This window comes from Phasianus colchicus, chromosome 3 (genome assembly GCF_987193195.1).
Source record: "Phasianus colchicus chromosome 3, bPhaCol1.hap1.1, whole genome shotgun sequence".
Taxonomy (NCBI): domain Eukaryota; kingdom Metazoa; phylum Chordata; class Aves; order Galliformes; family Phasianidae; genus Phasianus; species Phasianus colchicus.
This window is the reverse complement of record NC_143438.1, coordinates 12787738-12812743: the sequence shown is the minus strand read 5'-3', so window position 1 is coordinate 12812743 and position 25006 is coordinate 12787738. Positions and strand designations below refer to the sequence as shown.

The 25006-nt window shown below is 40.2% G+C and overlaps 2 protein-coding genes across 5 annotated transcripts in view; one reads left to right on the top strand and one right to left on the bottom strand.

The window, feature by feature from the left end:
- The window catches only part of LYRM4 (LYR motif containing 4), an 82593-nt gene extending 69801 nt beyond the window's left edge, over positions 1-12792 (bottom strand). The window contains exon 1 of one of the 2 annotated variants that reach the window (XM_031589319.2): positions 12662-12792. In XM_031589319.2, the coding sequence (XP_031445179.1) occupies positions 12662-12747 (86 nt within the window). In that variant the 5' untranslated portion in view covers positions 12748-12792. Of the gene's footprint in view, positions 1-12643 lie in introns of both variants that reach the window. The other variant, XM_031589318.2, reaches the window with a different exon arrangement.
- The window catches only part of FARS2 (phenylalanyl-tRNA synthetase 2, mitochondrial), a 243254-nt gene continuing 231030 nt past the window's right edge, over positions 12783-25006 (top strand). For 2 of the 3 annotated variants that reach the window (XM_031589315.2, XM_090136983.1), the window contains exons 1-2: positions 12886-13024; positions 20175-20254. The gene's annotated coding sequence lies outside the window, so the exon portion shown is untranslated. Of the gene's footprint in view, positions 12864-12885; positions 13025-20174; positions 20255-25006 lie in introns of those variants that run through there. The other variant, XM_031589316.2, reaches the window with a different exon arrangement.

Genomic DNA, 25006 nt, shown 5'->3' with positions numbered 1-25006 from the left:
TTAGCATGAGCGATGGCAGCACTTTTTGTCCTCTATTTATGAAAAAGAAACCACATAGCTTCACTCCTTGCAGCCATGTGCTTATGGGAGAAGTTCCTCCCAGATAACAATTACTTTAAAAAGTGGAATTAACCTCAGGCTTAAAATCCAGTAACTCATACGAGTACAGGCTAAGGTTATCACACGAGATATTAGGAAAGGAAAAGATGTATGATGAGTGGTCTATTTATCATAATAATGTTTTCACTAATAACATCTTCTGACTAGGGCAGATTACCTTCCCTTTGACACATGACAAGACCTTCCATTTCCTAGGGCAGCAGAAAGATTTCCAATCTCAGAACAAATTATTGACAGAAGCCACAGAAGCACTAGGTCACTACTTAATGGCAGCAATAACTTGTGCTGATAGATAGTTTCTCCTTCAAGAATTTCAACAAATGGTTGGAAAAAAAAACAGCAAAAATTAAGTCTCAAAATCCACTTAAGTTAGTAACTACCACCACTTGTTCACAGAATGAAGAATTACAATACAGAGTATTTACTTGCCAAACAATGCAAAGTACTATCAAAAATACTACATAACAAATTTGGAAATAAATGTACTCAGCAGCTCTGGAAATCAGGAAATCTGTTTAGATGTCATTTTCTGTACTACACCAATTACACTTCTTACTGTTTTGTAAACAAAATGCTTAAACCTTTCCATGTTGTAAATTAGAGGAGAAAAAAAGCACTATTAGTGAGACATTAATTTATTTTGAGTAGTATATTATTTTAAAATAAATTATTACTTATTTAAATTAATCAATTATTTAAAATTATTTAAATCAATCAAACGTTAATCCCTTCAAAACTAGTTTACATACAAAGACCATTCATTTAAAGACCTATTTGATAGTTGTTTGGACTAGCATTGTTATATTTTAAGTGGAGAAATGTTTTTGGAAGTTTATTATCAAGACAACAAAACACACTTCTGCCAGAAATCCACAACATGATTTAAGCTACTATCTTCTAGAATGTACTGCAGCAGGTACTGCCTCTTCTGAAACACAGCCCTCATTTGAGCTGTACTGATTTTAAAACTTCTTCCTAAGAAGAAAGCAGTCTAATGTTATTTAAGAATTAACAGCAAGTGTAGATCCTGCACCTGGGGAGGAATAACTGCATGCACCAGCATGGGTTAGGGGCTGACCTGCAGGAAAAGAGCTCTGCAGAGAAAGACCTGGGTGTTCTGGTGGACAACAGGTCGGCCATGAGCCAGCAGTGTGCCCTTGTGGTCAAGGAGGCCAGTGGGATCCTGAGGTGCATTAAAAAGATGGAGGCAATCCTTCCCCTCTACTCTGCCCTGGTGAGGCCATGTTTGGAGCTGTGTCCAGTTCTGAGCTTCTCAGTTCAAGAAAGACAGGGAGTTACTGGAGAGAGCCCAGCAGAAGGTCACAAAGATGATGCCGGGCCTGGGCACCTCCCTTACGAAGAAAAGATGAGACCTGGGGCTGATTAGCCTGGAGAACACTGAGAGGGGATTTTATCAATGCTTATAAATATGTAATAGGTCCCATCCTCTTGACATCTGCCAAGCTCTTCTCAGTGATTACCAGTGACAGAACAAGGGGGCAATGGGCACAAAAGGGAACGTAAGAAGTTCCATGTGAACACAACGAAAAACCTGCTTTGATGGTGACAGAGCACGGGAACAGGCTGCCCAGAGAGGTTGTAGAGTCTCCTTCTCAGGAGATATTCAAGACCCACCTGAACAGTTTCCTATGCAACGCACAGCAGGGAACTTGCTTTAGCAGGGGGTTGGACTCTATGGTCTCCAGAAGTCCCTCCCGATCCCTATGATTGCAAAAAGCACTGAAAGAGGAGGCACACAGTAATGTACGAACAGATTATTGTTTCTCAAATAATACCATTAATGATTCAAACCAAAATCTTACGAAATTTGATAGTTTGCAGCTAGACACTTCCTACCTGTGATAAAGAATGCCGATGAAGGATGGTTTTAGCATTTAATTGCACTGCTATTCTAACATGGGCTACAGAATGTGCACTGCACATTCACTCAACACTGAGCTGTCACAAATAAACAAAAGCAAATAAAACCCCAAACTCCCCACGCAGTTCATGTCAATGGAAATGCAAGTTCTAATTCACTCTAATTATGTGGATGATTACTTTCTTCACTGTTACTTAGCCTATTCAACTACTTATGTATATGCTTACATACTTAAAATAGTAGTTTATGTACAATATACATGTTATTTCCTACAGTAAATAAAAACTCAGACATATTTACATGCACATCCTTTCTGTATCCATGTTGACTGTATCCACATGCTGACTGATTGTCTCCTTTCTTGCTCACCTAAAGGACAAAGCTCAGACCATCCTTTCTACAATAACGTAATATAAAACACCATGAGTGCATCCATTTCCTAAAGAAGATACTCTCAAACCTAAATATTTGTTAGTTACAGTGATGGTCATGCTGATAATCTGCATAATTTATCCAACAAATTATTGTTATTTATGGTGGGGTTTTTTGGTTCTTTTTATTTGTTGTTTGTTTTGTTTTTAATGGGAGCAACATGAATTACTTTACCAAAAACCTGGCAGAGTCTCGGGGAGAAATCACTACCATATGCGCTACCTCATATTTATTCTCCCCATAGTCTGTAGGCAACATCAGGATGCATTTTTCATTTTCCTTTTCCAGTTCCTTTATAGTTTATCACTATTTTTCTAGTATTCACCCCTTCCATGTCCTCCAGGAACTACAGAAGTTGTCTTTTGCTCCAAGTCAACTTCTCCTTTGAGATGTTATACCAAAACAAAAATCAAGCTGCTTTCATTTCATTTCCCCCACTCTTTTCTCTGTACTGTCAACTTCAGCTAGAAATGAATGTTTTTCCCATTCCCACAGAAGAGACCTGCGTATTACAGAATCATAGAATCACTAAGGTTGGAAAAGATTGCTATGACCATCAAGTCCAATTGTTGACTTCACCACCACCATACCCACTAAATAACTTCACTAAGTGCCACATCTACCCTTTTCTTGAAAATCTCCAGAGACAGTGGCTCTACCACCTGCCTGGGCAGCCTGTATTACATAAGTCATTTGTTTGACACACTGAAAAGAGAAAACTGCTAAGCAAGGCACAAAAATCCAACAGAAAAAGTATAAGTTTGTAAAAGATATTTCAATGCCCTGGTTCATAGCGCTACCCAATTCAGTTTATTGCAGTTGACCTTCACCATGCCTCAGAGTTCATATCAGGTGAAATTGTAACAGAATGTTACTGAAGTAACAGGAATAGCACTAGTTGCCTCTCAGCAAATTTGTTCATATTTAAGACATTTGCAAAATGCTGGTTTGGAGGAAAGAGATGTGAATGCAGAATATGGACCAGACACTAGAGACCCAGAGAGTAGAGAACATAGAATCAAAGAAAGTAGTCTGAAACCGAACATGAACAAGACATACCTAAAACAAAACACATGGACACATTCTTAAAGACATCTGCTGAAAATTTTCTGGGCAAAGCAACAGCTTAGGTCTGCACTGAAAAAAGAAAATCAAGTTAGAATGACAGATGCCTTGTAAGAGAGAAATTCCCTGGGAAATGCCTTCTGTATTCATAACCTGTGTAAGACAGTTTATTAAAGCTCTCCCTCAACATGATAAATGCATCCAGCTCTCACTGAGCAAAGACTGTCAACATTCTGAAGAAATCTTATCATGTAATCTTACCAAGACAAAATTTGAAAAATAGCAGGGCACCAACATGTTGCTAAGTGACAATATGTCTCCATAACATAATTATAAGTGAGCATCTATGATATTTGTTCTTCTTTTGAGTAAGGGCCAAATCTAGCAGATCGTTTAACCAAATTCAGTGCTGAACAATGGCTTGCAGGCAGGCAAGCAATACCAAGGCTCTTAAGAGATCTGGATCCACATTCCTCCTACTTAAATATATGATGAACAGGTGCTTACACTTGCCTGTGACTGCAACTCAGCACAGTGACATTCTGTGTATTTTCTGGAGTAACAAATTGTAAAGGTGAAGAAATACTGCCAAGAAACAACAAGATGTACCCTGCAAGCAAATATTCAGAAGATTGAATCACATGGTGTGCATGAGAAAGATGAAGACAACTCTACAATAACTTCAGAAGAAAGAGGGAATTCTTCTCATAGGTATTTAAGGCCAAAATAAAGTTGAATGAATAACATATTGCCAATAATCACTGATAAGTGATAACCTTGCATGGAAAGGTTGTCTTTCCTCTGACAACTAAAATGATACTACCTTACTCTTATATTTGCTAACAATTTGGAAGTAGGTTGTGAATGGATTCAGACCAGGACACGCCACATAAGCAGACTCAGGAGGAGTGTCAAGACTTGGCAGTGAAGTTTGTAGAGACTCTGACTGTTGTCACATTCAGAACCTGAATGAACGTTTTGAAACTCCAGCTGATGTGACATAAAAATTTCATGGAGCTGTATTTATTTAAATACTGTTATGTTGAATTGTATACAAAAATACAGCCAGTTCTGCTGATTTATAAATCAGCATTCTCACAATTTAAGCTAGACATCTCTCCAAGCATAATGTCAAGGTAGAAGAACACTGCAATTCAAAGGAAATCATTTGTAGTAAGTCTTAACAAAATGTCATGGTTTTGTGATTTTTCTTATCTGTCTTCCATATCATAACATCCACATACAATCCAGGGTTGCACTACTTCCATCGTCAGCAAACCCAGAAACTGCAGGAATGGCTTTAACAGAAGGGTAGTTCAGACAGCTTCCTTGTTATGAGTTGCTACAGCAGCGGTTCTGATCACCTGCAGTTTCTTTTTTTGGTAGAAGTACTTTGATTTATTTATTTATTTATTAATTCAGAGCTCTGATCTTCTACAGAATACTTGAAATAACAGCTTGTTCCTAGTCTGCCTTGAGTAAGTCTTTAAGTTACAAAGTCAGGATCTTTTCACTGTGGGCAGTACACAGCAAGATACAGCCAGGAGCTAAACATTAAAGCCACATCCAAGAACAAGAAAGGGAGATGAGCTAGGAAAGTACTTCAATACTTAAGAAGTATTACTACATGAAGTTTTTTTCCTTTACCAGAAACCATACGCACACATCTATCAGCATAAATCATTGCCTGAGGCACTAATTTTTCCATTAGTTTCATTAGTTCTCAAACAAATTCTAATGGTAATTAAGTCCTACAGAAGAAGAAAAATGTCCTGTTCTACTGTGCTATATAAAGAATGCAAATATCCAAGACATTAACAACCACATCAGATTTACTCAATTTGAGTGTCTTCACTAAAATTACAAAGTCCATTAATCAGTCTTTCAAGGAAGACTACTGACTCCACTCGTCTGTTTTCCAAACATAAAAGCTTTTCTTCCTCCCCCCCAGAACTCTGGATGCCACATCCATGCTCCACATTGTTCCTTATAAGTTACTAGCACTTAAAACTCTCCTGTGGGGAACTAATGAATAAAATTTGGAATCAATGAAATTACATCAGAATTGATCCACAAATATCCCTTAGCATTTAGAAGGGCATAATTTTACAAGGATAAAGTGAATGCATTTGCAAAATGACAAATCCAGGAAAGCAACTCCTAACGAACATGTTCTACAACTCTGATGGAATTGCTTAACACTGGGAAAGTCACCATCAAAATCAAAACATTTTGCAGAATTGTTTCCATTTGGTTTATAATCTCATTTCAGAGAATGTTCTGATGGTATCCAATGGTTATGTTTTAACATATCTGCTACAGAGTGTTTAGTTGACTTTCCAAAATATTTTTATATAGAATACTGAAGTCAAATGGAATACTGTCAGGCCCAAAGTCTTACAATCCAAATAATGTTTGTTTTTCTATTTTTTTTTTTCCTCCTAGAAAGTGTATACATTTCTATGTTTTACTACAATTCAGACTGTAGTAATTTTAGTCCTTCTCACAGCTCCAATCCTAAAAGTACCATTTTGCACTATTGACACCTCTATTCAAAGATGGATTGATTCTCACTGAATTAGATATAGAAGATGCCCAGATACCATCTGCTTGGTATGTAGTCACTGCAACATAATGTCCAAAATTTAACTCTCTGGGAAAGAACTCTATTAATAACACCAACCCCAAACACATCTGAATGCTCTACAAAACCAACTCACAGATGCGCAGCTCCTGTTAGTCCACAATTTTGGGTCATACAGCTGCCAAGTCAAAACAAGTGTCTGGAACAGCGCGTGACAGAAATACCACTGCATTCTTGGCTCAGAAACACCACAGCTGCTTTGCTTTTTTTTTTTTTTTAAATACGTTTCAGGGATAGCCATGTACTCATCATGCAGGAAACCAACTAAATAACCCCGAAGTTCATTATTACCTGGAGCACAGCCAACAATTACACAGTGAGAAGGGGAAAAAGTTCTCCACTTTCCTTGTGCAGCCAAGGAAAAAACAGATCCTACAAATCTGCACATCTGTCATCTCATTCTTACCAAGGAGTCAGACAGTTCTGCTGGACAGAATCGACTGTTTTAATTTCTGTGTTTCTTATCTCAGGCACAGACTACCACTTAAGACAGAACACAGTACTTCCTATAGCATGGCATGTCTCTATTTTCTCATTATTCATTGGATTTACACTTACATATTTTTAATAACATCACGATCTAGCTTTCGCATCCCTCCCCTTCCCCCCCCAATACACAGTAATGTGTCACCAAGAGTTGACAATCTGCTGGTGGATCCCATCAATCACAAGCATGATGGAGAACCAACAAGAAAAATGCTTGTCCAGCTAGGAGAACTATCACACACGAAATCTTAACACAACTGTTAAGTGAGCTGAGTGACAAAAGTACAAAAATACTAAACAACCAATAACCAGATTCCAAACATTAGTGACTAAAATCAAAGCAAGATTCCCATTAAAGTGACTAAAATAAGGTATGAGAGGAAGAGAAATAATCCCATTTTCAAAAAAAAAAAAAAAAAAAAGATGAGAACTGCATATTTTCTTGAATTTTCATTGATATGAGTCATGCTGCCAAAACAGTTACTGGAATCTGAAAAGCTGTGCCTCCTTGAAGGCCAGGGATTGCCATGCAACTGCAGGTCAGGCTAACCTGTACTTGTGCTCAAAACCAGTGGCTCTGCCCAATACTGAACTAAGGCACAGGTGTACCTGAGCATCCCACAGCTACTCCTTCCCAGCAACAATTTTACCTCATATAACCTCATACAAGTTTATAAATCAGGTGCTCTGCAATAGGGCCTATAAAACCCTACATATTTAACTACATTGTATAACGTAAGAAAGCTTCCAGATCTTACAAGAATGAAATCAAGGAACTGCAATGCACTGATTATGCATTTAACCTCCACTGAAAGTCCCTTTTATTCTAACTGAGACAAAGCATTAAGAAGTTGAATGGCACATCTGGGTCCACCTGGCAAAGGGGGAAGAAGAAAATTTTGTGTTAATTCGCAAGCAACTGGTAACTCTCAAGGAACTCCTGACGTCGTAGACAGCAACATAATGAGCTTATAAGAAAAATAAACACCTGGAGGATAGATAAAAATAAGGCAGAAAGCAGAGATAAGAATTAATACAGACACGATACAACTTTCGATGATGATTCTGATAAACAAAAAATTCAAATTCTGTTTAGGAAGTAACAAGATAGACACATTTAGGATTGTTTTGAATACATGTTAAATTTATGGTCAAGCTCTCTAAAGCAAAGTTTCACATCTTTCTCCATTGCAGGAGAGCGCACAGCAGTACACTGACATAGAAAAGTCAAAACAATTTATTATATGTCCCAATTCCTCACCTTAGCCTAAGAAGTTGACCAGCACATTTGGTTTCTGAGTGAGAATTTAACTGGGGTAGCAGTTACGTCACAAAACGTAACAAGACCAACATTAGTGGAACAGCAACAGAAACAGCAAGAAATGGTGCATCAGTGAACCAGACCACTGTCCAGATGTCCAAGGACAGCTCTTGGTTTAGTTTTGTTCTTAACCACAAGTCCAGATTGATCTTTACCTAGAAACAGCTGGCATCCAATATTGTTTATTTTTCTATTTTCCTGTTTGCAAAGGACAGACTGCCTCTTGCATACACTGAAATTTGTGTCAGGTGAAATCTTTTGCTAAACACAGATCAGCATATATACATTTATTGTAGGTCACTAAGAATTACTAGACCTTAAGATACAGAACACGTAGATGTCCATGCCAATCACAACAATACTGACCACAAGGGACTTTTTTGCTACCCAATAGGATTTATGGGATGACTAGCTCACTGCCACTAAAAGAAATAAAAACACATTCTTTACATTTAATTCAGATATTGAGCCTACTGCAAAACTACAGAAATCAAACTTACATTTCAGAAGAGCAGCTTTAATATCTAGAAAACATTTTAAGAGCATGCTCTGCCCTACATAGTAAAAGCCCCAAATGTTTACTTACTGCGTTTTCATTCAAAATAAGAACAAACAAGCCAACCAACCATATTTATTATAAACAACTTCTGGAATTTTTAAAATGAAGGTTTTTTTTTTTTTTAAACATATTGATAAGATCTGTTGTAAAAACATAACAAAAATAGTTTCCTTTTAAAAACAAATCTATTTAAAATTCTGAAGTTACAATCTTGTATTAAAAACTCAGCTTACAACAGTCTATTTTTAAAGTAAATAAAGTAGCATTTAGGTGTCCCAATCACATTGCCAATTAATTAATTCAATGCAGGAGGAAGAATTCATGCCGAAAAAAAACCACCCAGCCTAACTAATTATGCTTATTCGTGTCCTCATAGTGGCAGAGGCTTACAAAAGTCAGATTTACTAATTGCAAAATCTTGAATGCACCCAATTCCATTTGAGCCAAGTCCATCAGTGAATGTTTTCCATACAAACATTGCTTTGACCTATTTCTTTCCCCGATTCTTCTATATTAGGGGTAGTTTTATCAATCAGGTAATATTGTACATTCTAACTAGAAAATCAAATCCATTAAAATGCAACTTACGCAGACAAGAAAATAAAAATCTGCAACATCCACCAGTTATTAGAACATAACGGATAACTGAAATAAATATTTGATAAACCATTAAGTGTTAGACAAAGAAATAACTTGAAGCCTGTGACACTGCTCATAAACTAAAAAATATAAAAAACAAAAAAAAATTAGAAAGGTGACCAGCAGAAAGAAGGTAAAAGGATCTTCCCAAATGTTAGTAGTCAGCAGCAGTTCAAGACTGGAAATCAGAAAAATCATAGTGGTGTTATTTAACTGAAATTTTTTGAAAGCAAAGTCAGGTCAGCCATGGTATGGTTTAGTTGAACCTGTTGCAAAAACCTTAAAAAGGAAGAAAGAGTTGAACTGCCTCTGTGACCTGACTCAATCCTTAACTGCCCCTCTGCACGATTACAGTAAGTTCTGACCACTGCCCATCAGTCACATTAAACAAACAACTTTAAAATTCAGATTATCCTCATTTGCAACCAGTTGTTTTAACAGTTGTAACGCTGTAATGTGATGGAAACCGCAGCAGAGTAGCCAAGTCCTGGGCGGCAGCAAGTAAGGGGCTGCTCAAATGCAACAGCTCGGAACGCAGGAATAAAGGAAAGAATCTGCTTACCTTTGGAAGGCCTATGGTATACAGGGATCTCCAGCAAGATACCCTCACCTCCACTGCCAACCCTTAAACTAGGCCTGGGAAGGGGTAGAGCCAGGAGCAGTCTGTACCTGAGCTCCCCTGGGCAGGCCCTGCCTTCCCATCAGGTGCTCAGTCATTGGTTCAAGCTGTGACTTAGCATTTCCACTAAAAACACTTTTCACAAGTTTTAAAATTCTTTTGTTCGGCATTAAAAAAAAAAAATACAACAAATCTAAATAGAATTTCATTCGTCATTTAAATAGCAGAAGTCACTTCCTCAGATCAATTGAAATTGTAATGTATCATGCTACAAAGTATCAGAGGATCTCCTTTTTGACAACCATATAGAGAAAAAAAAAAAAAAGAACAACCTTTCTTGACTGGAAACTTGACACCTTCCCTCTTGACATACTGATTTTCCAGCAGTACAAATCACGCTTTTTTCTTCAGATAGATTGTGGGCATAGGTGATAGAGCAGAATGGCAGACATGAAATTACTTACTGTCTGCTAAGTTCTCCCCTGATGTTAAAACCTGGCAGCACGTGTGGGCTGCAGAAGCCTCCATAACACTTAGTGCAAGACTCCAGAGACAATCCTGTGCACTGTTACTCTAAGACAGTCAGTGGTGACCTCTGTTACTTAAAGGTTTTAATGCTGTTCTTCACTAAAAGTACTGCTGGACGGTAGAATAAAATGTATTACATGGTGACTGGCAACTTACAGAACAAAAATATTCAATTTTACATCACAATTTATACGTACACTTCAGAGAAAAAGCACAGAAGGCAAATATGGAGACAACAACCAGCGAACCATCCATCAGACACACACTTATGCACTGCCTGCAACAGCATTCTGAAATTCTGCAGCTGAAAACATGAATCAATATGATTCATCTTTTATATTTCTTCATTACAAGTTAGTTCTATACGAAGTCATTGCCATGTCCTGGAAGAAATTTAATATCACATTACAGCAGCCACACGGACGCAGCAGAACTGCTTATCAGGGCAGGGAAGAAGCTCACATGGTGCCCATGTTAGCCGTGCACACAGTGTAAACAAACAGCAAAGCAGGATGGCTGTTGTGGTCCTGGCAGTGTAATAGCTGCCAACTGCTTCTTGCTAGCAATTGCTATTGCATTTGGTGTTCACAAACTCTCTCAGAAGGGCATCTTTTTGGCACAAAGTAGCAAATGCCCTCTAACAGAAACCACTGCTGCCCCTGACCCAGAGGCAGGCACTTGTCCCAGCTGTCTCTGGGCTCTCCCTGTTCTGCCTCGCTCCCAGGCTAGTCCTGCCCTCAGCCCTGGGCTGCAGCTCCCAGGCTAGGCTCTCCCTGAACTGTTAAAGAGCATCCAAAGGACGTGGGGAAGGGTGCAAAGGACAAGATGTATGTGGAGCAGCTGAGGAGAGGAGCAGAGGAGCCGAGAGGCCTCATGGTTGCTGCAGCTCCTCGTGAGGGGAGCAGAGGGGCAGCACTGAGCTCTACTCTCTCTGAGAGCAACAGAGCCCGAGGGAACGGCATGGAGCTGTGTCAGGGGAAGGGCAGCTGGGGGTTAGGAAAGGGTTCTTTCTTCAACAGAGGGTGGTGGGCATGAAACAGGCTGCCCAGGGCAGCGGGCACGGCCCCAGTGCTGGAGCTCAAGGAGCGTTTGGACAGTGCTCTCAGCCATAGGGTTTGAATTTGTGTGGTTCTGCGTGGAGTCAGGAGCAGGTCTGAATGACACTTGTAGGTTCCTTCCAATTCAGGATATTCTATAATTCTACATATTCGCTGGACTTATTTATCTAAGGACAGGTCTATATACAAAACTGAGACCTTCTAAGGAAAGTGAAATCACGTGCCGCAACATGGCATCAAGAAATAGCAAATACCCAAGGTAAATGTGTATCCTATGATTTCCAAGCTGCAAAATTTGTCAGCACAAAAACACTCACCAGTCCACCTGTTGCTGTGTGATGGCCAGCTTTGAACTGTAAGCCAAGATGTCCCCATGGTTTAGACCTCAGGAACATATCTCACTGTGGGGGGAATCTGAACTCGGTATGGCTTACAGAAAAGGAGAGAACCTAACAGTTCCCTAAGTCCCCAGCTTCTGCACCGATAACCCCAGCTGGAAACACTGCAACTCGGATCAGGGGCTGCACACCATTGCTCAGCCTCAAGCCGTCCTTGTTGCATTTTGACATTCTTGTTGCTCAAAATACCAGCAAGTACTCAGGGCAGTAAACAGCAGGAGGAAGTCTTGATAGCAGGGGAACTAAGGGAGGAAAATGGGAACTTGAGGAGTTAGCAGTAAGGGCTTATGAGCTCCAGCCCTTCAGGCTTCCTCTCAGGGCACGCTTGCACAGCAAATAATGCTTATTCCTTCAGGGTCACAGAGCTTGCTGTGGTTGTGCCAGTTCAAAGCCTTCTGTTTCCAGCTCAGCAGTTCTTGCAGGCCTGGAGATGATTCACAGCGAGGGTAGCTCACGTGTCTCTGTGGCTCCACAGAGTGGTAAAGCGGACACAGCCACACCAGGGGACAACGCGCAGGGACCCGAACACAGCCAGGTCTGTGCCCGCAGCACTCAGACACCCTTTACTCAAAGCATCGTTCAGTGACACCCAGAGCAGACAGACAGACAGACAGACAGACAGACAAGCAGCCGTGCTGCACGGCGCCCAATACAGCCCTACTCCTTCACACAGCACAGCCAAGCCGGGAACTCCTCCAGCCTGGGCTGAGCCCGCAGCATTCAGCCAGCCAGCCAGCAGAGCAGCGCCCCGCATTCAGCCCCAGCCCTCCGCAAGGTGCCCGGGGCCGCCCGCGTCCTCCAGCCGCAAACACGCGCACGGGGCACGAAGAGAAAGCTGAGCAGTGCTGTGCTGTCCCCGCCCCGAGGCTCCCCGTTATTCCCCCTTCCCGACCTCCGCGAGGAGCGGCACCTGTAGTTGTATCCGCTGAAGCGCTGGCTCTCTCGCAGCAGAGCGCGGTACAGCCGCAGCACCTGGGCCCGGCTGGACGCTGCCATGTTGCCGGCGCGAGGCGGCTCCTCCCTCCCGGGTCCTTTTCCCCGCCCGCGGCGCTCGGGGCCGCCCCTCAAAGCCGGCCCTCTCTGCGCGGCACCCGGCGGCGCGACGCGGGAGGGTGAGAAAGAGAAGGGGGCGGGGGGGTTGAGGTTGAAGCTGGGCCCGCCCCGTGCTCTGGGTGGGGGAAGATGCCGACGGCCTAGGCCTGGCCGAGGCGGCCCGGAGCGGGGCGGCGGGGTGTTTTTGTGCGGGTGTCTGTGAGCCGGTGTCTGTGTGCCGGTGAGTGCAGCCCGCAGCTCGGTTGTACGCGCACCTCTTGCGTTGTGCGTGCGTTTGCGGCCTTCTTAAAGGCGCGCGGAGGAAGCGGGCGCTGGCTGTAAATAATGGAGGGAGAGGGGGGGAGAAACGGTGTGCGAAGTTGGGCAGCGTGAGGTTGGGATCGGGGTCAGGCCTGGAAGTAAGCAGCGGGTGAATAACGTGATTGCTAAGCAGCTTGGCGTGCCTGAGCCTGATGCACCGTGGGCTTTGCCTGCTGCCGCCCTAACGGAGGCCGCGGGCACGGGCTGAGGCTCCCTCTGAGCACCAGGCAGCGCTTCTGTGCTGTGTGGAAATGAGCACCGGCACGGGCTGCCCAGATCTCCTCCTTGGACTGGATAGGAGCCTGAGAGCCCTGCTACGGCCACCCTGCTCTGGGTACCTTGCTGCAGCTGGGGTTGGGTCAGATGGACCGCAGGGTCCTGCCAGCTCAGCCCTTCTGTGATTCTGTGAATCATTCCTCCTTCAACACCCCGCCTGGAGTTGAGTTCTGTTATTAAAACCATGCTTGTTCCACATGGCTGTAACTCAAACGCTGTTTGAATTAAGCAGTGAGAACTTCTGAGGGAGTTTAACAAGTTTTTCCTGCCTCAGCGCTTTTATTTGCAAGAGGAAAGCCCCGTTAGCATTTTTTCTACTTTCCCTACAGCTATGAGAAATGACCATAGCGGTGCTATTGGTGAATTTAATGTACAGACCCACATGTGTTAGAACAGGCCCAGTCTATATACTCGCTGCCTTGGCATTGCACAGTCCAGAGAACAACAGGTTTCTAAACAGTTTTAAATAAGCTCTGCCTGTTTATTTGTATTTTATTCCCTACAGCGAGGCTGAGACTCAAATTCTGCTTAATCGCCTCTTATATTGTTTATGTCTGAGGCATCCCAGTACTGTTCCTGCTGGAAGCACATAGCATCCCCTCCTGCTGAAAGTTTTGCCACTACAGAATAAATTTGGCCTTGTAACGTGCATATATCTTGTCCCAGCTGTGATAATATTATTATAATATGAATTCTTTATATTCTTACCTGCTTCACAGCTCATTTTGTAAATAGTCTATGTTTATATTTATTCTAAACGTGTCTCTGTCAAAAGTATTTCAATTGCTGCTAATTAAACTCAGGACGAGGGGAAATGGTTTTAAGTTGAGGGAGGGAAGAATTAGGTTGGATGTCAGGGGGAAGTTCTTTACAGAGAGTGGTGAGGTGCTGGAACAGGCTGCCCAGAGAGGCTGTGGATGCCCTGTCTCTGGAGGTATTCAAGGCCAGATTGGATGGGGCCCTCGGCAGCCTGGTCTCGTATTCAATGGAGAGGTTGGTGGCCCTGCCTGTGGCAGGGGGGTTGGAGATTCGTGATCTTTGAGGTCCCTTCCAACCCTGGCCATTCTGTGATTCTGTGTAACTCATTGTATGTGTATGCTTGAGTATTGGTTTTTGTGCCAGTTGTACATCTGATGCAATTACTGCATAAAACTAAAGTAGTTCCTAGTATAAATAATATCAGTGGTTTGTCTCAAATTTTTGTGTGCATGCTCATATGGCCTTTATATTAGAGCAGCCCTTTTGGGCTTCTGGAAACTGACATTTTCCACACATGCCAAAATTATTGGGTATTCTTTTTATCAAAACCCAAACTGGAAATGTTAGAGGAAATGCTTTTTTTTTTTTTTTTTTTTTAAAGAAAAATACAAGCAATGGAGACATCGCAATGAGCATCATGTTGTCAAGGCCTTCCTTTTAAAATCATGAGATAATGTGTTTTATTCTAGCTTTTGGCCTTTAGGAAACACAAACAGAAAAATTTGTTGAACGTATGGTTCAAAAGCCTCTGTGTTTAAAGAATCTAAAGAACTCTGCCTGAAGGACTGAATCCTTGTAGCCCAAGTTATGTTGCTAGCCCAGGCTGCCATGCCAAGAGTGGAGTCTACATGAATTGCCAGCATTCCCCCATCCTGGTAGTTTTCAGCAGTTGTGGTGCTTAATATGTGTTAAAGCAGAACAGCTTTAATCTGGAGATTTATTGTCTTCCCTGAACGCAGCAGCAGCAACCCCATCCTTTGTTTGGGGCATGGGCTTCACACAGCTTAAAAGATGTCATGTACAGAATAAAACCTAGCTTTGAGAGTTCAGCAAAATTATATGGAGGTAGTCTGTAGGTGAAGCATGATAATGGCTCTATCTAATTTTAGAATAAGCTTTATTATTTTCAATAAGTAGAACATTGTTATTACTGTCATCAGCTGTAGAAGATGTGAGAGTAATTAGGAAGAAAGCAAAAGGCATTAGGTAAATCTTGGTTACAAGAGCACTTGGTTTAATATTTGTAAGGTAATTATAGATGATTTAGAAATGGCTTCAGGTGTTAATCCTGTTTCTGGATCTCCTTGACAGTGATTGAGGTTGGTTATTTATTTATTTGTTTATTTAGTAACCGTGTTTTTTTTAAAGAAGAATCAAAACTTATATTTAAAACAAGCAATAAGCATGTGTACTATCAAATGCAAAGAAAGCACATAAAAGTAAAAAGAAGTCTTCTCTTGTGTCCCCTTCATGTCTTAACCTTTATTTAACTTCAGAAGAGAAGAACAATTTTTAAGCAGAGACTTATCTTTATTTAGTCAAATTGGTACTGTTAGCTGGAAAAAAATATTATTTTTTAAAATATTTTACTAATGCTTTTTCTTGGAAGCTTTTCTGAAGCCATGGATTATGGTCTCTGCTGATCTGCAGTCAGTGAGGATTACTTCTGCTGTGACTAAAGTTTGTAATTTTGAGTAGGGTGGGTTGGATTTTTCTGCTGGCCTTCTGTTCAGGCGCATCACTGCAGGCCTACAGAGTATTTCAGGAACAGACACAGCCCAAGTGATTGGTGTGACCTCTGTTTCATCCTGTGACCCCAAAGCCTGTGTTTTGGGAAGCAGAGAGGACTTCTTTAACCTGTTTCTTCACTCCCTGAGTTTAGTCTAGATGCCAAACCAGGACCAGTCAAGACACAAGATCCAAACAGTCTGGATGGGTGGATGTTTTTTCTTCCTTTCTTTTTTTTTAAATTATTTTATTTATTTTACTTTTCAGAACAACTCTGGCTTAAAACTCAGTGCTATTTTATTACTTTTTATGATGGTGGGAGTAGAGAGATGTTGTTCTTAATTACAGAAGCACATATAATTGAAAGGGGTTGACCAGTGTACATTTGTACAAAAATTTTTGCATCTGGCATTTGGTCTGGCAGAGGAAGATGCCTTTCCTTTTTTGCATCTTGTGATAAATGAGCAATCTGAGAATAATACAGTAATATGGGTATTTGGAATAGTTACTAGTATTTTGAATATGTAGCTGCTCAAAAGGAGGGGGAAAAAAAAAAGAGAAAAGGGAATTTGGATGACATACCTGAAGAGATGTTGGACTGCTGTGAAAGGAAACAGCTGTTATATTCTCCAGTACATGTTGGATGTTTTGTTGTACGTTGCCAAATTGTTCCTTATGGTGCAGTATTTCAGCTTTATGACATGGCACTCAACACTTTAAGAGAACATGTGCTTTCCTGTTATGCTGCTGCTCATGTTGATTATTTTCCTTTTGGGGTCAGAATGATAATTGATTGCTGCAATATTATCATCTCTTAATTATTATTTTCCAGTTTGTGAAAACTTTCTCACCTTTCCCTGCTGCTGTGGCTTTCTTTCTTTCTCTTCTTTGCAGCTGGTAGTTGCTGATGGACAGTGTCATGCACAGTGAGATCCAATCTGGGTTATTTTAGATCCTTTACAATAAGGACTATAAGTCAAGAGAAATCTTTGTCAGAGCTGTAATGAATTATATGATTCAGCCATTCCCTGTTGTGAGCAAAATTTAGGCAGTATCTAAAGAAAGCACTGAATAACTCTGCTTCTTACAGTTCTTTTTTCTGTTTTTTTTTTTTTTTTAAAACTTTTAAAATATTTATTTGATTGCCTTTTTGGACAAGATATTAAAGGTAGCTTTTAATCAGGAGAAGAAACTTTTGTGTTTCAAATTCATCTGTGCTCCTAAATTATTTGCACATCTTAGAAAATTTGAGATAAGCATTCAGAAGGAAAAAGAAGCAGTAGAAAACTCTGTCACTTTTTGTGAATTACCCCATTTCTTTCTGAATTGATATGCAAGGGGTTTGAAGACTGTAAGAACAGAAATAATAATTAAAACAAAGAAACCAAAACTAGCTGTTGGTCTTCTGTTGCAATAGTTGGCTTTGTAAGGAATTCCTATCTTATCACTGCTCCTAAAACTTTGCTGGTTTGTGATCTCTAGTGTTGCAGGTGTAGGACTGGCCTCCATTTTAATTTTTGGCCTCAATTTTGATTTTTCAATCTCTTATGGCCATGTGCAACTCCAGAGGATTTCATGGGCATTGTATTTGCTTATTAATTATATAGCATGTTAAGCAGCTAGATAGTTCAGCAGTCTTGGGATAACATCTGGATTAGTGTTGTGCTAGATTGATATATTCCATATTGATTGTAAAGGATGTTTATGGTGGATGTACCTGTAAAGTACTTTGACATTCATGTATGAAAAATGTTTTAAGAGTCTAGAATTAGAAGGATAATTTTGTGTCATAGCACTAGGCCAGAGTAATAATAAGTAATAGGGGATTAAAATTTCTAATAATACTCAGATAATTCAATGTGTAATATAGTTCTACCAAATATGAACAACACTTCTAACCTGAAAGCTGATGAAATTCAAGATATTTTTCCAACCAAGAACTTCAACAAGGAATGAATGTATTTCCACTCTGTGGTTATCTGATGTAGTGAAATCTTACCAAGAGGCCTAATCAGGGGAAGAGGGAAGGGCAGGGTTGCATCAAGCAGATTGTGACCAGCAGGTCTAGGGAAGTGATTCTGCCCCTTTAGTCTGCTCTCATGAGTCCCTACCTGGAGTACTACATTCAGTTCTGGGGTGCCCAATGCAAGAATATTGGAGCAGGTCCAGAGGAGGGCCATGAAGACGATCAGAGGGCTGGAGAACCTCCACTACAAGTACAGGCTGAGAGAGCTGAGGCTGTTCAGCACGGAGAAGAGAAGGCTCTGAGTAGACCTATAGTGGCCTTCCAGTACCTGAAGGGAGCCTACAGGAAAGCTGAGATTGGACTTTTTATAAAGGCATGTAGTGACAAGATGAAGGGAAATGGCTTTAAACTGGAAGAGGGTAGATTTAACTAGATATCAGGAAGAAATTCTTTACTGTGAGGGTGGTGAGACACTGGAACAGGTTGTCCAGAGAAGTTGTGGACGCTCCCTTCCTGGAAGCATTCAAGGCCAGGCTGGATGGGGCTGTGAGCAACCTGGTCTAGACGGTGTTCCTGCCTGTAGCAGGGGGTTGGAACGAGGTGATCTTACAGGTCCCTTCCAACCCAAACCATTTTGTGAGTCTATGATTCTCCAGAGCAGTTGTTGTTGTTATTTAGTTATTTTATTATTATTATTATTTTTAGTGGATACTGAGAATTATAGCAAATCTAGCTGAAAAACAGATTAATACTTCAAAAGTAACTGCTAATCTCTTTGTAGCCATCCACGTCTCTTTCTGTTGACTTGTGGTTTTGTCGACAAACAGCGCTGTCAGCCTTTCTTTGTTGTTTATGATCACATCTAAGATGTCTCACTAGTGCAAAACTTGTTCTTTTGACTTTATTTTTGTTGTATGAATGTTTATGTGATTAGCTTTACGACTGTGGTGGAGGTAAGTGTCTATTATAAATATTTATCTGCAGATCTCCATTTGGGGATTTGTGCATGCACAGCACAGACTTGTGTGTTTCTTTCTGGTTACCCAGTCCTGTGTTCCAGGTGTTGGAAGTCAAAGAAAACCTGCAGTTTGCGTGTGTCCTCATTCATTCCTTGCTCCTTGTGTTGTGGGCTTAGGCCCTCTTGCATGCCATAGAGGGCCAGCTACACTCAAGCCATGGGCTGCTGTTTCTCTTAATAAGTCTTTTCTTATGACTACCTGTTCAGTGATGATTTTCTGGAAGCTGTTCCTAAAGCAAAGTATTGTAGTGGAGATGCTAAGTAATATCTTGAACCAGTGGTTGAGCACCTGGTAGGATGGCAGAGCCAACCCAAGGGAGCTCATGTGCAAGCAGTCCACCTGAATGACCAGAAGGGTTGGAGACAGGATGCACCCCTTCCCAGACCTCATTTACGGGTTGGCAGAGGAGGTGAGGGTATCTCAGCTGGAGATCCCTGTGTACCTGAGGCTTTCTGAAGGGAAGCAGCTTCTTTATTTCTGTGTCCATGGCTTTTGCATTTGAGCAGGTCCTCCCTTGCTGCAGCCAGGGACCTTGCTACCTTGCTGTCATTATTGCACTTTACATCACATTACAAATTTCAGAAAAACTAGAAGTGTCTCTTTCCTATCAATTAGAGTCGAGCTGATGTAGGAATAGTTGCTGCCTGAGGTAAAATAAAAGCTAAGAATCTTGTATATTTTTTCAAAAGGGTGTATTTGTGGGAGAAATACCCTGCAAGTGTGAAATGTGGAAGACACTGATATTTTGAATTTTTACGAAAGAAGGGTAAAACAAAACAGTGGTTTACTGTATTTAACCCTTTACTCTGTAAGGCGGTAAGGATTAAGAGGGTTTTAAGCAAGTCATTTAGTTTTCTGGCAGTGGTGAGAGGAGGGGAAATGCAGTTTTCTGTATGTAATGCATTTCTGTTTTATATGCTGTTATGCATCTGTGTGACTTCTGGCACTGTTAGTGTGGAATTTTGATCGAGAAAAGGAAACAAACAAGCTTAAATATGAAAATGAAACAAATTTCCAGAATGGGAAGGGAACTATGAGACGTTTTCATTTAAATGAGGAAAATAAGATACCTGTATTAGCATGCTGGAGTAATAGTGGAGTTTAAGGTATACCTTAATTTTGCCTCATGGTGACATCTTTGGTCTTTTATCTTTTGTCAGCATCAGTTTTTGTTCCTGGAGGTCTGACCAAACTAATTAAGGACACGTTTATAAATATCTTATGCTTCTGATGTATTTATAGGATAATTGTCAGTATCTTCTATATGTCTTCCTAGTTTTTATTTCAGTTTTGAACTGACTGTGCCAAAATTTGCTTTTCAGCCTGTCCCCAGAGAGAGGGTACAACACACCAAAGCTAACAGGCAAATGAAGCGGGGCTGAGAAAATATCTCTAGTTGCTGGTAAGTAGTTACAAATGCATTTAACATTCTGAATCTGTCCTTGACACTCACATTGCCAGAATTTTTAGGGAATAACAAGTTTTCAGTCGTTGCCCATTTTAAATAGTAACAATAAAAAATATTTCTCATCTTCACAGTCAACAACTGTTAAAGACCTTGCTGTACATCTAACTTTACTTTCCACATAGATTTAATGGGTTTCCTTGCTACCAATTCCAAGTGAAAGAAAGCAGTGAGACTCAAGGTATAAAGACAAGTGATAATAATATTCAAAAGGACAAATTGTATCACCTGTGTATTAGAGCTTGTCTGTTTCTTTGAATATAGTTCCTTTGAAAGCTGTCCATGTAAGCAGCAAGTTACTGTTTGGTGTGAGAACAGGCAGCAGAATCCTTATTTTGCAAGCCATTTATGGCTGATTCAAGTCAATCCAGTGCAGGATGCCCTGGTGAGCGGTAATAATTACAAACTTAGAAACCTCACCATTAACTTTCCAATGTTATGTTTCTGTTTCAGACACAAAGTAGGCTAAAGGGAATGTGTGCTTGTGTCCCTTCATAACACTTTTGTTTTAGCTCAAATTGAGGTTGAGGATGCTTTTCAGCAGGGATGCTGACCAGTGAAATAGAGCTACCGTAGGGAACAGTGTAAAACTCTGCAGAGGGGGAAGGACAGTTGATGGGAAAATCAGTAGTTTGAAATAATGTTTTGGCAAGACTTCTGTCTGGAGTCCTGAATTTAAATGTCTGCTTGTTCTAGATGTTCTGTGATCAGCTTTTTTGAGTATGCTTCATGACCTGGGATCTGTTTGGCTTTTTTTTTTTTTTTGCTTTGTTTTTCTTTCCTGGCACTACACATTCTTTGTTTCTTTTTCTTTATTTTTATGCAGGTTATTTGTATATTTATTGAACTTTTGCCTTTTTTGAAAACACATTCTGATGAAGTATATATGTTCACTTTAAAGGGGGGAAGCGGAAACAGAACAATTTATCAGAGTTCTTGCAGAATTTCAACTGTAATTTCTTTTAAAGTGCATGATTTATAAATTGGTTTGACAATCTTTGCTTTGTATTCTCAGTTATTTTTGCTTTAAACTTTTTCTTTTTTGACATTGGTTTCAACTTTGATTTTATTATACTAATTGATTTCAAGGTGGAAAAACTATGTATTGCATTGCTCCATCCCTTATGTTCTAAAATGGACACATACGTATATAAAATCATTAGATATTCAGGAGGTAATTAAATATCAGCTCTCTACATAGGGTCATTGAAATTTGAAAAGCCAGTTGTTTTTATTTTGGCATCCCAGCTTGATCAAGTTTGGTGGAAGAAAGTTCTGAACGGAGAGATGCTGAGTGATAAAATAAGTGACTGAGTGGGGGTTTACATAGGTTACTGCAGCTTGTGTTTTATGTAACATAATTGCTTATCCTTTTATTGGATAGCATTTTCTTGTCTCTCTCCTTCCCTGCACAGGTTGTTTTTTCTTCACTCACCCTGCAGTGTTTCTTACTGTGGTACTGCTGTTTTTTTCCACTGTTTTCTTGTGGTAGTTTTTATTTAATGTTTGTTCTACAAAGAAATTCTACTGGATGCATGAAGACTTGAATTATGTACGTGAAAAAAATCTATTCTGTTTTTGTGTGTGACTGTTATTTTAAAATAAAGTAATTTTTAAAAATAAACACTGGTTAAAAGACCTTGCATGTTTTAACAACTCCTGTATTGTCACCTGTGTTAAGAGTTCATTTGACTGCAGTGTCTACTGATTCTCCTTTCAGACCCTTGGTAGAGCTCACTAGATTTGTGTGAAACTTGATCTTTTAGGACACTAATTGCAACTGGTTTTAAAGAAAAACTAAGACAATGACTATATTTTAATTTGAATTCTCTTAGTTAATGCCACAGCCATTACATATTTACAATTATTTTGTCGTGTGTCCATGACCTAAAATAACATCTTGTTCTTAATTACTAGTAAATATTTGATTCTTTCGTGTTTTCTATTTCTCCCCAACTTGTATAGCTTTGTCCATCCATTCAGTGCGTATATCTTGGGTCAGTAGTGCAAGATGAGGGGTCTTACGTTACCTTTGTTTTCTGTAGAGTAGAACGGGGAATACTTCCACGTACCATAGTTTGAGATATGTATGCTGAGCTCTGTGTTTACTTTTCACTAAGACTTGCTTTAAAGGCTATTATTTTCAAGTATCTGGTGTCACAGAAGGGCTCTCTGGCATAATCAAAATATATGGCTTTCTTGAGGCAAAGCTTTTTTTATTCTCTGTACTGTGCTTTATCTGGCTTAAGGCTTGCTAATGTTTATACACTTATAGCATTTGTTACCTTATAACATTAAAGATAATAAAGCACAAAGCTGCTTGAGTGCCCATCGTGCTGGAGTGCTGCATGCCATGGGCCCAATATATTCTCTTTTCTAGCTTAGTGACAAAGAAGTTAGTAATGCTAGTCATGTTCTTTCTACTGTAGAACTGTCACACTTTCTTCTATCCTCTGATAGCAGGACTGGGTGGAGATATGAGCAAGTGTACAGTCTTGCACTTGGGTAGGAATAACTATATGCATCAGTACAGGTTAGGGGCTGACCTGCTGGAAAGGGGCCCTGCAGAGGAGGACCTGGGTGTCCTGGTGGACAACAGGTTGACCACAAGCCAGCTGTGTGCCCTTGTGGCCAAGAAGGCCAATGGTATCCTGGGGTGCATTAAAAAGAGCATTGTCAGTAGGTCAAGGGAGGTGATCCTCCTCATCTCTCCCCTGTTGACTCCACATCTGGAGTACTGTGCCCAGTTCTGGGCTTCTCAGTTTAAGAAAGACATGGATCTTCTAGAGGGAGTCCAGCTGGAGGATTGCAGGGATGATGAGGGGCTTGGAGCATCTTCCTTATGAGGAAAGGCTGAGTGAGAAACCTGAAACGCTTCAGCCTGGAGAAGAGAGGACTGAGAGGGGTTCTGTTCATAAGAATCTAAAGTGTGGGAATCAAGTCAATGGGGGTGGGCTCTTGTTAATTGCTAACAGCAGCAGAACAAGAGGCAATGAGTAGAAAACTAGAATACAGGAAGTTCCATACTAACACAAGGAAGAACTTCTGTCAGAGTGATGGAGCACTGGAACAGGCTGCCCAGAGAGGTTGTGGAATCCCCTTCTCTGGAGATGTTCAGGATACCTACCTGTGTAACCTACTGTAGGGATCCTGCTTTAGTGGGGAGATGGACTCAATGATCTCTATAGATTCCTTCCAACCTTTACAATTCTGTGATTCTTCAATTTAAACCAGTGTTTAAATTTACATTCTCTTTGCTTTTTTTGCTACAGAATACTTAGTTCTCCTTTAACAAGTTATAGGAGATAACACCTTCTTTGAGCACTGTAAAGTCAGTAGTGTTCTAACATGATCAATTATAGTGTTAGAAGATAGGTATGCCTAAATAACTATGAAGTGTAATTGGCTAAATCAATCCTAGCTGCAAACTTTAACAGAACCAGAGCACAATTGTATCAGGAAATAAGAACAGGATTAAGCAAATCCATTTTAAAACTAGACTGATATTTATTTGAGTAGGCAGAATTTTAAATTGAAGGGTTTTATTTTAAAATTTCTAATGAATATTTCTTAGCATCGCTGCCTATAACTCAGTATCACTTGTTGCAGTTCAAATAATTTTAAGGAAAAAGACTACACTTTTTACCCTTAGGCTTTAAACATAGTTAATACGTTTCTTTAGCTGCAGAAACAGAAAGTATTTGACAGTATAATCACAGTATTTTCAAATTGTGTTTTCTGTCTTTTGGTAATGCCTGTGCATTCGTAATGTAGAATAAACAAAGTGAAATTATAAAGCTTGTTAATGAAGGTTGGCTAGGCAGTTAGTTCATGTGAGTCTTCTTGAATACACTTGGTTTTTTTGAAGAGCAAAGTCAGTCATATTGCAGGCCAGCAATGTGTTGGAAGACTGATGAGGCAGCACAGAGATGTGATAAATTCATGTGGGATTTTGAAGAAATGATTGTCCATCCACATGTATTTTATTGCTGGGATCAAGGAAATAACAGCAGAGTAATTATAAATATATATAAATACATTTGCTAGGAAGAACAGGGTAAAGGAATAAAACTGAGAATGCTTAGCGCTGCAGTCTGTGTTTTTTATTTTCCCCTCTGAAATTGGTATTTCTGTGAGACCAGTTGTCCTGAGACAAATACTGTGGCTGCATGAGATTTGCTGACAGAGCCCTTTGTCTTGTTTGTGAATCCTGCTGTTCATATACGTACAGCATTTTGTAGAGGTGGTGGTTTGGATTGGAACGGGTGACTAGCATTTGGAAATCCATGTGGTAGGTTGCTTCCCCCTTCTCCCCCCACCTTTCTGTATAGCACTCTATAGGCTATTGCTTTTTTCATGTTTTTTTTTTTTTTTTTTCCTTTCTTATTAATATCTATAGCCCATGTGATTTGAGATGGGATGTAAATTGTGGTACAGTGTTTCTGAACAGATTCTGTAGTGTAGTCCCTCTCAGCAATTCTATCCTGAGACTTGGGGTTAAATTGTTCCTGTAATATGAAGGGGCCTTCTGCAGGAACAGAACACAGCAACCTAAATCACTTGCACTTAAATGGAGAAATAAACAAATCCTATCTTCATTTTCTGATTCACTCAGTCAACAGAAAAAGGCTTCAGAAATGGGGAATTATGCCAAAACAGTAAAGGCTTTTGCATTATGTAAAGAAAAAG